We start from the raw sequence: 15,207 nt of genomic DNA on the forward strand, positions 1-15,207 counted from the left end.
GCAATAAACAGAAGTTACGAGCATCGATGGGGTGCGACGTTTGTCATAATTACCCGAAGCTCAGTTGAATAAGATCAGTTTATGACGACATTATCCGAATTAACTGGTTGCATTTAAGAAGATACGGAATCTGAGTTGATATGGCATTCACCACAATAGGAACTCAAAGCAACACAAAGAAGAAAAAAACTTTATATACTAAACTAATATTATTATTCGTTTAATGAAGCAACTGCACACTTTTGTATACTGGGTCTGTCTGCGGGACAGTAGCTAAGATAACATAATACGGGGTGGTTTACATATCCGATCGAGACAAAGAAATAACATACATTAACATGCATTTAAAATAATTTTAATTGAATAAAATATTTAGTACAATTTTCGCACCGGAGCTCGAATTATTCCTTAAACTATTCCCCCGCTTCTAAGATTATACTAAAAGGTTAGTACCCGTCTTTATATAATATATCGTACGTCTACATCTGAACTTTGGGTTATAGCTGAAGCTCAAGAACGTCTTTGTGCATATCACAGAAGTGCAGAAATTTAAGCTCTTAACCGGAGATTACGAGCTCGTCGTTGTGCGAGACAAGTTAACCGCATTAATATCGGCCGACGGTTAAACACAACAGTTATACGACCACACAGTAGTAAGTGGATGCATAATCCGACGATATTAAAAGCTCATATATTATGACCAGAGACGGAGATATCAGTTTTAGGACGATATTCCACGTGCTATTCAGTAGAAATTCAATTTATATTTTGGCGGATTAAAAGTTATTAACATTCACGAATCACATTGGTTATGCAAACAGAGAATGAAATAATCATTATCCTATTTGAGCACGCTTTCAGAATTAAAATATGATTTTTTGGTATTTGTTTTATTTATTTAGCTTTACGCTTTTGAATATATATCAACATACACATAGGCACGCATACAATATAACTTTATATATATATTCCTATACATATATACACACAAGCACATATTTATATGTGCCACCAAATCATAAATCAAATATGGTTTATAATAGATCTGGCTTAAAGCTGCAGAAACCAAATAACCTAAAAATAAACAAGTCAAAACATGAGACTAAAAATTAAGAGATAAATTAGATTCAAATAATTGAATTTTGATAAACGTTAAAAAATGGTAAATTTTTTTTGCGTTTATTAACACTAGAAGAATTTAAATGAATATAACAAGATTTTGCAAACATTCTAAATTCAGAGGTTTTTGTCTTTATATAGAATGATAGGATGATTTGTATCAAAAGTGTGTTCAAGATTAATGATATGTTCAGAAAACATAGTTTTGAACTGTTTGGGGTTTTCAAAATTATAAATAAATTAATTTATTTCCTTGTATATATATACAAAGAGAGCTAAAAAATTTGTCAAAATTATAACTAAGAGAAAACTGATTGAAGAATTAGTTAATTAATTGAAAAAAAAAATACTATTTAAGTACGGCGAGGAAATAATATCTTAAATATTTTAAAACTAGGATTTAGTATATCGAAAAAAGAATACTTGAATTCATCGCTTTAACTTAGAAGCAATTATAAACTATTAACATTTAGCTTTTTTCGAATCTACTACAATAACATTAATTAAATTAAACTTTTATTGCAGTATTTCAAATTCACTTTTAATGACGCTTTTCCATATTCAGAATAGATTTAAAGAAAAGATTTAAAAGTGCGATCGACTATGATGACTAGGATCTGAAGTAGCTTATTCAATATATTTTAGTACTTTGAAGAATAGTTTTATGTACTTTATTCTATTATGCTACCAGTCTCAATTAAATTCGACGTTTGAAAATTAATTCGCACTCAGCATTATTAAACTGCGGTTTTATTAAGTGCAACGTGGAGCGTGTGCGCTTTGCGAATTCTCATTGCGAAAGCAAAAGATTCGCCGCTAATCAATTAAACGCAAAAGCAATATATCTCGCGGAGCCCAGTATCGTTTGGTGCCGCGACGTTCTGATGCTGTGCAGCTTGGCGTACATTAAATTCCATTCGCTTTTGTTGTTCCGCGATCATTCGAAACAAGAATTAATGAAAGCCACGATCAGGAAACCATAAACTACCTTATTGTTCTTTTGCTCGTACGACGATTTGCTACAAGATAGAATTTTGCCACCAGAATCTGGTGAAAGATGAAAGATCCGAATTGGAGGAAAATTGACTGAAGCAATTTAGTGCATTTCTTGAATTAAAAGTAAATATTTATTTCTAGTGCTGTTCTGTAAACCATTGAAATGTATTCTAATATAAAGTCATGGATATACCATATTTTAAATATTGATTTTTTAAATTGTAATAAAGATAAATTAAGTCTAATTTGCTTCGGTGTTTTTCAAGTGTTTATTTGCTAAAAATATATTTATTAATATATTTGATTAAAATTTAATAAATTCACTTGATTTCAACACAGATATATAATTTGAGCTTAGTATACATATGATATACTGATGACAAATACATAGTAACTGGTTCAGGTGACAAAAAGGCAACAGTCTACGAAGTTATTTATTGAATATGTTGTAAAAATGAAGAATTATCCTATCAAGGAAAATATCATTAAATCTTGGTTGGATTTATTTTTGCATCTTTGGAAGTGTTACGTTGACATGTGTCTACTTATAAAATTGACTTGTTTTGTTATGTAAACTTTTAATTCTATATTGTTTAACAATTGTGATAAAACATACAATATTATGTATTGATGTAATGGATATAACAATTGTGTTGAAGACATTGTGTCAAAAATATATTCAGTGATAAGTACATGTGCTGTACGTATCTTATTCTCCATGACTTATGTTGAAAATATATAAAAATTTTAAATGCTACTTTTTGCAAAATTATAGATATTAATTAGCGTTTATGAAAAATATTATGAAAAGGTTTAAATTGAATAAATATAAAGAATATACTTCAAAGCAAATGTTCCTATGCACAGACTAATAGAATGGAACACAGATATATGATATGATGTATTAAAAACTTAAATCAAATGGCACATACTAATAAGTCGAGTTATCTTCATCATCAGCTTTAATTGAGTATTCTGGTATTGGAAGAACTCAAAAAATATGTTCATTATTTAGTACGTTAATTAGTAACTATCTGCACCATTGCTTAACATTTTTGTATTTTGTACATTGGGTTGAATTAATTAAATATAGTAGATAATTATCCTTATCTGTATAATTAAATTGAAATTGAGTATGAAGAGTATCTAGTAACTGAATTTACTACTAATAACTGTTATTTGATTGTCTCTCAAAGTAATTTATATTAAAAATCTATACTAAACTCAAATTAAACATCTGTGTCTAAATCAAGTGAATTTAAATGAAATACTGTCCTTAACACTAGAATGACGGAGGTTGGTTGTATACATATTTTGCCTGATTGAGAGTCAATTTGGGTAAGGGATTAGGGAGAAATAGATATTAATTTTTGTATACTTTTCATTGTACTATGAAAAACCAAAAAAAATATTTAAAAAAATGACTTGAAATTGTTATGTATATCACATAAACAATGCGAATGAGTCAAATTGACTCGTTCCGTCATTTAACGACTAGTGATAAGTGTAGTGAAGACATAGAACAATTTAGGTTAGAAGCACTTGAAAAACATCGAATCAAATTAGACTTACTTTATCTTTATTACATTCTAGTAAATAAATTATTAAAATATTAGCCATGATCGCTATCACAATAAATTTTATCTGTTCACCGAAATATCATTTTTGTTTTTAATTCATGAAATTCGAACACCTTTAATCATTCTTAACCAATTTGAGTTCAGCACTTTTTACCCCCTCTATTGCAATTATCGGTCAAAAATATTTGATTTCAAATAATATCATATTATTTTGCAATTACTATAATTTATGATCATATTATCTTCTCTATATTCGAGTTTTGTATTTAAATTGTAATTTTAATTATAGTTTTATATGTTCTTTATTTCAATAATTCACAAATTATAAGTTATATATTAATATTAATTCAAACTTCGAAAAAATCTTTTTCATAAAGCTCATTCATGAATATAACAAAGAAAACCTACAGCTACTATATAAAACACCACCAGACCGAAATAAATGATGCTTGAACTGTCACACAGCGCCTGATAATGTAGGCTTGGTTGCATTCATCACGCTTTGTTTAAACCTAGAATTTATTACTGTCGTCTGGCGCTGATTCCGAGCCCACTTCACCCTTAAATACTGAAGCTCTTTGCATCCCTCCCGGGGTCTAAAACAAAATTGTAACAACGACTGAAAACCACCACCGAAGTGGTTGCGTACATACTTGCGAAGCAATATATTTCATTACGCTTGCCGCAAAACCGCGCGGTTTGGACGGACTGAGGAAAACGAGAGCTGGGATTTTAATATTCAAAGAAATAATAAATCCACAACTAAACATTATAATATTGATATTAAATAACAAATTTCAATAATAAAAATGTAGTTATTTCAAATAAAAGCTTGTATAATTGAGCCTTCAAAAAAAGTTGATACCGGGGTTAAATATTGTAACACTTAAATAAAATATTGGATCGTCGAGTTCTATTAAACTAATTTACATTTATTATATGTTTTCACGCATGATTCAGATTCGTTGATTCTAAGCAGAACTATCTGATTTTTTTCAAAATTCCAAAAGAATTCTATATATAATATCATACGTATGATGATGAAAAATTATGCCTATATTAAAAGTTAAATTTTATATTAATTTATATAATATACTAACAATAAATTTATTTATTTGATATACCTATTGAGAATAATTAATACTCTTTCCAAATGTTCAATTTTAATTGTGTTTTACGAAAATAGTCGCTCTTTCACTACATTTCAACAGAATGCTCTTGAGTCTACATCAAACGAATTAATAACAAGAAGCTCCATGATCAATAAAGTTCCTCCACCGTTCTGTGTATTAATAAATTAAACTTGAAATCCTCAAAATCAAAAATGTATTATGCATGATTTTTAAATTAAATCTGTTTGTAATATGATAGACAGTCTGTTGTTTTCAGAATTCGAATTAATACCGTGGTAGAAAAACGCAAATAAATAAAAGCAAACAGAATTAATTAAACCTATAGTTTGTATAAATCTGGTAAATTTTTAATTAAAAACATTGAAATAGCGCAATATTTTATGGCATCGACGTGATTACAGGATAAAAACGCATTTAAAAATCATATTCCGAATCCAAGGCCAATAATATAAAAAACGTGATAAAGTAATTGCGAGTTGAAAATTCATTTTCTGGCACTGGTTTTAGATAACTTAGTCCAACAGTTTATAGAACATGATCTACAAAGTTTAAAATAAATAAAGTTTACAAACTTGTACACACAGAATAGCAATGTGCAGTCATAAAAAGTATCTTAAAAGTTTTACTAGATTTTAAATGAACCCAGAAGAGATGGGGTAATGCTGAGCTTCTTGTTCTTTGTTTTAAGTTTTGACGCCATGCGATATAATAAAACTTTGTTAAAAAATAAAATTGCATTAAAACCTTCTCAATTTTCTAATTAAAATTTAATGAAGTGTTCAGTAGAATACATTTTATTTTGTATTAGTGGCATTCATATATATATATATATATATATATATATATATATATATATATATAATCTACTGAATAATGAAGTCGTTGAACATGATTCAAGTCCATCCACGTTAATAATTCATAAACGAAAGTTCAATTCAATTTCCACCATAATTGGTACAAATTAAAATCTTGATTTGAAATATATTTAAATTTTATCTCATTTACATTTACGCCTCGTGGTCGGATCGTTTAATTACTTGCTTAACCCTTATTACATTGTAAAATCAAAAGATAGAGACTGCCCCAGAAAGTAACGAAGCGTAATTAACATAGGTTTCGTTTTATTGTCCAAAAGATATCATTGAAAGTCCGATGTTAAATCGAACGTAAGAATTTAATGGAGCATATTGAATTATTTGTAAAATATACAAAAATTAAAGAATAAATACATAAAATATCAAATGTTGATGAAGTTGGTTGGAAGAGATGTTCAATCTTGTGATTTCAATTTCCATTCGGATTTTAATTTTTTATTCATGTTAGGGATTATTTGTGATGTCTAAATATCCAAATTACTTTGCCTATTCAAATAGAATATAAATCATTATGAAATATTAGGTGAATCAAATAAATTTTTAAATATGTTATGCGTACCCAGCGAAGTTTTAATGCATATTATTAAATATTTAAGCAAAAAGCATATATACAATATCCATTCATATTTCACATTTACAAGTAATTCGATGAGGCAACAGTTATACGGACTTCCATCAATGATCGATAAGTGAATATAGAAAAGCTTGTACACCGACATGATTGTATTTCTATATATGCAAACTTTTCAATCTAATTTTTGCTCGCATTTGAAAAAGTATTGAACCACAGTTATGTTTAATACAAAATGCTTTCGGCAAAATGATATAATATTAAAGTTGCTCATACACATTGAACATTCATGGAAAGTTCCGAAACACCTTCGCATAACAAATCTCGTTAAAAGTTCCTGGTTTCTAAGATTATGGAACCGCAGAGAGAATATCTTGTAAAATATTTTTTAGGAAAAAACCGCAAAGAAAATTTTTATCGACTATGAAAAAAAGGATTTCGCTTTGATGAAGTATTTTTTTCAACGATTATAATAATCTAGAATCTAGATTATTATAATCGTTGAAAAAAATACTATCTACTATCTAGATTCTAGATCATTATGGTAATCTTAACACGTATATATGTATATATGCACAAAGAGAAAAACATTGGGTTGCCTCTGGTAACAAAAAAGATTGATTGCATATATAATTACAAAAAAAATTGAAATTGTTACAATATTTTACAATATTTGAACAAAAACTTAAATGCCATTTTAACAGCATGTAATTATTTCTCTAATTAGAATTATATGATTGATTATGCAATAATGCGGATTACGCAGTTGAACAAATAAATGTGGCTAATCAATAATAATGAAAAGCTTTGATTCAAATATTTGGTCAAAAATATAATAATATTAATGTTAAATTCATTTCAATTATACATTATAATGAAACTTGGATAATTAGTTATAATTCGCACAAATATTTATCACTTATAAATAGATATTTAGATCGATTTATTTTCACAAAATGGATTATAAAAAACGTATTGAAAACAACGTTTTGAAAAAAGTGCCGGTTATTATGGAATTTTATTATGCTATTGATGAGTTAATGATTCAGTGAAAAAAAAACATAACACAAGAGAAAAACAAAAAGTTTAGAAAATGTATGCTAAATGCCAATGCACCGTTATGTTGATAAAATTAAATAAATAGAGCAAAATGATATACAATTCAAAAAGCATATGATCATGACCTCTGATATCTAGTAAAAATATAAATTCATGTATGTACGCTTCGAGTGGAAAATATATTTCCGACACATTAACCTTATTACTAGTACTCTACCCGAAGGTAATTCCTAGGAAAATCATCAAATTAATAATTTAATTAATAAAAATTGTGTATATTATATGTTAAGATTCTGATTTTAAAATAATGTGTAAAATGTACTTACCAAATACCACATTTGTGGCCATTTCTGATCATTGAGCGCAATGCCCGTTCTAAGATTCGTCCTAGGCCTGAGGGCGATCAGGTCGCGCTTTTGCCTAGATTTTACCCGTTGCTGCCGCGCCCAATGCACCCTTGAATCAGACTGCAGCCTTCGGTGCCTGTGGTCGCAGGACCGCTTCGACCGCCTTGGGACCGCTCGATGATGGAAATGGTAGTGGTCATTGAATATCTGCAAGAAAAAGTTAAGAATTATTAAAATATCAATACTAAAATAAGACTTGGAAACCAATTTAAAAGTATGTATTAAACAAAATGATTTTGTGATGCACAATGATTAGAGGTAATGTGATATATGTTTGTTTAGACCTAACAAACAAAATAAAAACAATTCAAATTTTTGAATTTTATCAATATCTTCAAATCTTCACTTCAATATCTGAAGAATTATAAAATAGTTTCTACAATTATATCATGAAATATTGCACATAAATTGTCTAAACAAGCAATGTCAAAGTTACTGCATCTTCAACAAGCAAAATATATGTTTTGCTTCCATTAGTTCCTATGACATTTATAGCAGTCATACAATATTGCCTTCTAATCAATGATGTAGACACACTTTATAGCATCGATCGGGACTTCGTGCGATACCCTTTTATGAATCTAATAAATTTCTATTTTCAGTACTCTCTATTAACGCTTCTAGCTCGTTACTCTATTGAGGGTTTAATATTGGTCTATTTGTTACAGTGATTTACTTCATAGTTGCTCGGCGTGGGCTTTATTGATCCGTTATTCGAACATTTTACAAGGAAAACACGTACACCATATGGGCAAAAAGAGATTAATGTCAGTTTGCAATAAGTCCATTTCGTCTGTGAGTAATGGATATTTATAAAATATCTAAAAGCGATTTGCAAAAATATATTGCTATACGGATGCAGGCCAACGGTACTTTTGTATCCTTTTGCAGTGCTTATTGATAAAATTATGGTACGGCTTTGCTAGTATATTAGGGGTCGTAAACATGTTTATGGATACTGCTCGTTTTGTAGGTAATTTAATAAATTTGTCGATATTCCAGAGAAAAGTTTATAGTAGGTATTGACATATTTTATTTATCCAGTAGTAAATTTAATTTCAAAATTAAAATAATACAGAAGCACAGCTATAGCATTATATAGCTTATAAAGCTTTATATAAATATAACATAAAATAAAATGTGTGTGAAAGATCATATAAATTTTAATATTCATACACGACCATGCGTGAGATTCATTATAATCGTTCGTATTGATGGCAAGACGTGCTGATTAGTTTTTGGCAAAGGCAGGTCCAGCAGTTTTGGAGATACAGAGTAAGAATAGCACAGAATAGCAGTTTTTAACAGAAAGCAGCATGCGATTGGAATTGTTTTAAAAACAGTCTATTCATACAGACGGCGAAATGTTCTTTTTAGTTTTTGTGAAAGCCAGGTCTAGCCGTTTCGGATCAAAAACTGTAGATAATGGTAATGGTAAAAAAATTAAAAATATTAAAAAAAGTTACTTCGTGATTTTTTTTCAAACTTCCTATTTTTTTCAGAATTTTCAAAACAAAAGAAATATTTCTAAAATATCGGATTTCTCCGATTGATTATTAAATTGTATTGATTATCGATTAATTTTATTCTTCGAATGATTAATTACGCTACGTAGAATTTTAGCAATTTGCCTTAATACACAATGCACTACTATAGTTTATTATTTATTTATAATAAACTATAGTTTATTACACAATGCTTTACTATAGTTTATTATATATCTATAATAAACTATAGTTTATTATATGCTCAAATATAATAATTTTCATCTGAGTATCTATTTAGCACAAGAAAAAATTAACTCTAAATAGCAGAAACCTATCACAGCAGAAAAAGCATCAGAAATTGATAAATAGTCACTGACTAATATAATGTATGTAATTCCAATGATTCTAAAATAGTGTTTATTGATCAGTAGGTCATAATAACTATAGATTAATCAATACGAAACCATAAAATAAAACAACTGTAAACACTTTATACGCTCTTGTGTAAATATAGCATGTTCCACCTACAATATATTCCTGAATGTCACGATTTACCATCCCGTCGAATTCTGTGACATTCGTTACCAATAGAACTTTTTGTTCCCGAAAGTGTTTTATCCCATGCGATGAATGCGGATAATGAATTTTAATCACGGGCGCAGATAGAATCGGATGAGCGAGCGCGGTCAACGCGGCGGCTGATATACGCGATGTATCGGCCTTTTTGCTCGTCGTATGAAAGCAAACCGCCCCCCATGGCCTATAGACACGGTCATAGCGAAGTATCGAGCGCGGGCATATCGCCAAGCCGAACCGAAGCCAGAAAACATAGTAGTTATGTACCGCTGCGGCGGTTAGGGAATGTTTCATATGAGATATCTTATCTATATGACATATATAGTGGGTATTGAGCAGCTAACGATCTTTATCTTAGGATAGGCATTGTAATGCGGACAGTGGGTTTAATTTAAATTTTGGAATTGGATTAGCACGAAGGTACAGAGATAGTGAGATGTTCAATTTAGTTTGGAACAGAGAACATTTTACTGTACAAATTAGGGAATCTATGTATCCTTTCGATTATCACAAACATGCAATACACGTTCTCTATAGACCATATAAACTGGCAAATAGACATTGAATTCGTTTAAAGCTACAGAAAATATTACTTAAGAATAAAAGAATCTGGTTTTCTTCTGACTACTGCTTATGAAAATACCATTGTTGATTATCTATGAAAGTGGGTTCAATTTAAATTTTGGAAGTGGATTAGCAAGAAGGTATATGATAATGAAATATACAATTTACTTTGGAACCTAGAGTATTTTACTGTACATACTAGGGAATATACATATATGTATCATATTATAGAATTTTTGATTATTTTTGACATCGTTATGCATTCCCTACAGACCTTTACTAAATATTACTAATGTCAATTGGACTAACTAAACTGTCAATTGGAAAACCTGGTTTTCTTCTGAGCACTTTTATTAAATATACCACTTCTAAATTATTTATGAAAGTTAGTTAAATTTAAAGTTTGAAAGTCGATTTAGCACAGAAATTGAGAGACAAAATTCATTAATTTTAGTTTGGCATAGAGAACATTTTACTGTAAAAATTTTGGATCTATGCATTTTTTTGATTATCTTTGCCTTCATGAAAATAATGATCAAACGAATTCTACACCATGTCAAATAACAAAAATAGATAAATTTAATTTTAATTTCATTAAAGCTCTACAAAATATTAATTAACAATAAGAGAACCCGGTTTTCTTCAGACTCCCAAACTACCGGACTACCAATAATAAGAGAACCTGGTTTTCTTCTGACTACCGCTTATGAAAATGTTATTGTTATTTATCTATGAATCAATTTAAATTTTGGAAGTGGATAAGCAAGATGGTATAAGATAATGAAATATACAATTTAGTTTGGAACGTATTTCTTTTGCCATCACAAAAACAATTATCACGCATTCCCTACAGACCATGTAGAATGGCAAAAAAGCTTTACTAAATACTACTAAACTAACAATTAGAGAACCTGGTTTTCTTCCGAGCACTTCTATTAAATATACCATTGCTAAATTATCTATGAAAGTTGGTTTGATTTAAAGTGTGAAAGTCGATTAGCACAGAAATAGAGAGATAAAATTGATAAATTTAGTTTGGCATAGGGAACATTTTACTACAAAAATTTCGGATCTTTGCATCTTTTTGATTATCTTTGCCTTCAATCAAATTATGATCACACGATCTCTACACCATGTCAAATGACAAAAAGAGATATTGAATTCTATTAAAGCTCTATAAAATATTAATTAATAATAAGAGAACCTGGTTTTCTTCAGACCGGACTACCAATAATAAATACAAATAAATTAGTAAATTATCTATTAAATATTGTTGCAAATATTCAGAATATAAACTTCATTTAATTATATTATTACTCTGACCTTTTTATCTTATTTTTTAATTTATTTTATTACAAAAGCATAATAAAAACTGCCATGATTCTATAACATTTGGCACATGTTACGCAAATAATCTGTGACTTTAATAATGATATACGAGCTCACTTACATATTGTCGGAATATTTCCAACTTTTAATATTCTTTTTATTGATTTATTACACAAAAGCTAAACTCCAATGTAAATTATAATTTTTCATAAATCACATCGTGCCAGTAGAAGATTTCTTTGGCACGAAACAAAAAAGTTTTTCGATATGTGACTGCGCTCAAATCTAATATCGTAAGTTTAATATGACTCGTGCTGAACTTTCATAACTGATTTATTTGCTATATCAACATTTTACCCAACTTTTAACTTGAAATGTGATGACATAGTGGGATCTCATTCATCTTTTTGACCTATATTCTTAGGGTAGAGAATAGGGTAGGGCACCTTTAAATTATCTAGGATGAATATATATGCAAATTATTATATATGCAAATCTTTTTTTCTGTTCTCTTTTCTTTCGTATTTTGTCTTATTTATATCAGTTTTTTCTTTATCTGTTTAATTTTGCCCAAAAAAGGCAAGAAATACATATCACAACATATACATGTCACTTAAGACAAAAATAATTACTGGAAATTAACTACTAATGTTCAATTTACAGCAAAATAACAAACAAAGTAATCAATCAGTATACCAAAAATAGTTATTAATAAAAGAATTCGAACAAAAAATCTTACTTATCGCCATTTAAATTCGGTCTACAGATCATTCTTATGTAGGTCGCTGATTCAATGCAAAAATGGGAACTTGTTTGAACAAGCATACTTCATCTTTCGCCCTTTGGTTCTTATTTCAAAATCAGTATAGTTCAGCTGGGTTGGGTACTACTAACCGTACCCAATCTCCCCTATATATAGTAATATTTATATAATTTTTTGACAAGTATATTTATTTAAGTATTATTTGATGCTTTGTAAGAATCCTTTTTTACTATAAGGAAACCATTTTGACGCAAACTAAAATATTATCTACTAATGCAATCCTCTGTGTAACAACGCGGAAACACTTGTCGCCATTGTACCTGTTTCCAACCCAGATAAGTTTACTTTGATACTGTTCTCCTGCATCAAGACGCTCGTCTCGATAGAGGAACAATATATAATGCGGCGAGCGTGCGATTGTGACGGCACAACGCGTTGTTATTTATCCACTGAATATGAACATGACACCTAGTGAGTATATAGAATAGACTGAATAGAGCAAGCGACCCGACACAATAGACTGACATTGGTCCAAGGAGATACGACATAAAATATTAAAGTTTCTTGTTTTGTATTTGTTTAAATTTTCTGATATTCACAGGCACTCTATTACTAGCACGAATTCTATTGAATATTAATTTGCGCACTCAATTAACCGTCTTCTATAGACGACATTCGCTTGACTACCTGTATGAATGTCGCCTTTTGATTACTTCTGTTTTAAACAGGCAAGTTGCAATTAAAAGATTTAAGGAAAACTGGAAAATCTCGAGAAAATTATATGAACACACTTAACCATTTATATAACATTTTTTAAGATGTCACTCCTAAGTAAATTATTAAAGAATTCCACTCCAAATATTGAACATTCCGAATTGTTATGGCAATTTTTGGTTCATTTAAAGTGCATTTCTCTATTTTTAACTTTCCTGTAAATTATAGTAATCGTCCAAAAATCAAAAATATTTTTTTTTATTATCTTTACGTTTCAGAGGTTTGTGAACATTCTAGCATACCTTACAAAAATTGGTGTGTGCGCGATGTATGTATGAATACAATTTTTTGTCGAATTTTTCGGGAGCACCCTTCAATCGATTTGTATTATTCAAGAAGCAATCGATTTCTATTAATATAGAAACTTGCTCATTACTTTTTGGCAAAAGTTGATCCAGCCGTTTCGGAGATACGGAGCAAAAAGTGCGCAAAATGGCAAATTAGTTTGTGAGAGAACTGAATATACGATTTGAATGGTTTAAAAAACGTGTTGACGTAATGAAGAATTGATAAAATTTTTGTAAAAGCAGGTCCTGTGGTTTTGAAGATCCAAACAGAAGTTTACATAAATGCCATTCGGCGGTCGAAAATCAGCCTGGAACAACCGACAAGAATGGGTATCAAAAACTTACAAAAAATTTCTAGATTTTCGAATTTTTTTAGAACTGAAAGCTTTTATATTTTTTGAACTAAACGTTTTCTGTTGCTTGATATTTATAATATAAATGGATAATGCGCACATATTTTATTTAGAATTAATAATGAATGATATCGATTTTTATTCAATACAATGTAATTATAATTATTTTCTAAATTTACGGGAAATATTAAGTTTGGTGTGCTTGTCTCTCCGACTATTCATGTATGATAGTTCTTCGTGACATAAAGGTCTGTGGACAAAAACTAAAACTTCAGACAATGCGAGGAGTCTGCGGTGCGAAATGGATAGTTTGTACTATGTACCTCATCGACTGATGTATTCTCTAACCAAGAGTTGCCTGTGATTCGAAAAGTTGACTGGCAATAATTGGATTGCATGGTCTTTGTTGTAAAACAATCGTATCGGAAATTGCAGCAAAACTAGAAGCACTGCACATCCTGTTTGAAAATAATTTAATAGATGGGAAAACGAGAGGAAAATACATGATTTTTCATAGACTGTACTATGAATAAATAACAATATGAACAAATGTTGTTAGACTGGAAATGTGTGAAAAAATGCAACTAAATAAATAAAAAATAATAACAATATTTGATTTATTGTACATATTAATAAAAATGGTTTGTTATGAAATAGCAAAGTCAAAAATAAATATTTTATACTATAAAAATTCACATCAACAAAATGTTATACTGTGCAGTCTGATAAATTTCGGCACGCTTTTGCCATGGCAATAGAATGTGTTACATTTTGTGCGAAATCACCGCACGAAATATATTAGGTGAAGTACTTCGTTACCAGTCGCAGAGATCGTCATCTAGTGCTATCTGAAATTACATTTCCATATTGTGCTTTTTGGACTGGTATATTTTTATCTGAAACCTTCCAGTCATATGAAAATAAAGAATTTTCATGCGCCTTGTTGAACAAACGTTTCAAAATAGCGAACGATTGAATGATGTTGTGTCTGCTCCAACGGGAAAACATAAAATGTGATAAAAATATGAGATTCGAATACATATCTGATGAGATGAAGCCGTGAGACGGCAATAAAACAGATGAATATATTTGTAAAGCAATCTTATCGTACAATTGCTTTAGTCGTAAAGGTTTTCTAGATAATATTTGTGGAAGTTTATGCACTGCTGAAAAAAGACATGGAGACTTTCTGAAAGCGAACTTTTGAAGATTCTTCTAGCTATTTTATATGTATACATATGTCTTTTAAAATTAATATGTATTTTAAATTGTTATTCAAAATCATAATAATATACCAACCAGTTTCAAATAAGAGACATAATTTCACTCCTCTA

The 15,207-nt window shown here is 29.5% G+C and overlaps 1 protein-coding gene across 1 annotated transcript in view; it reads right to left on the bottom strand.

Annotated features, from left to right (window-relative positions):
• The window catches only part of LOC113364322 (furin-like protease 1), a 398,738-nt gene that overhangs the window by 32,539 nt on the left and 350,992 nt on the right, over positions 1-15,207 (bottom strand). The window contains exon 2 of the mRNA XM_026606811.1: positions 7,660-7,887. Within this exon, the coding sequence (XP_026462596.1) occupies positions 7,660-7,887 (228 nt within the window). The remainder of the gene's footprint in view (positions 1-7,659; positions 7,888-15,207) is intronic.

The sequence above is a fragment of the Ctenocephalides felis genome, unplaced genomic scaffold (genome assembly GCF_003426905.1).
Source record: "Ctenocephalides felis isolate EL2017-DRISC unplaced genomic scaffold, ASM342690v1 CF-g0.4_SCAFFOLD_00845, whole genome shotgun sequence".
Classification (NCBI taxonomy): Eukaryota; Metazoa; Arthropoda; class Insecta; order Siphonaptera; family Pulicidae; genus Ctenocephalides; species Ctenocephalides felis.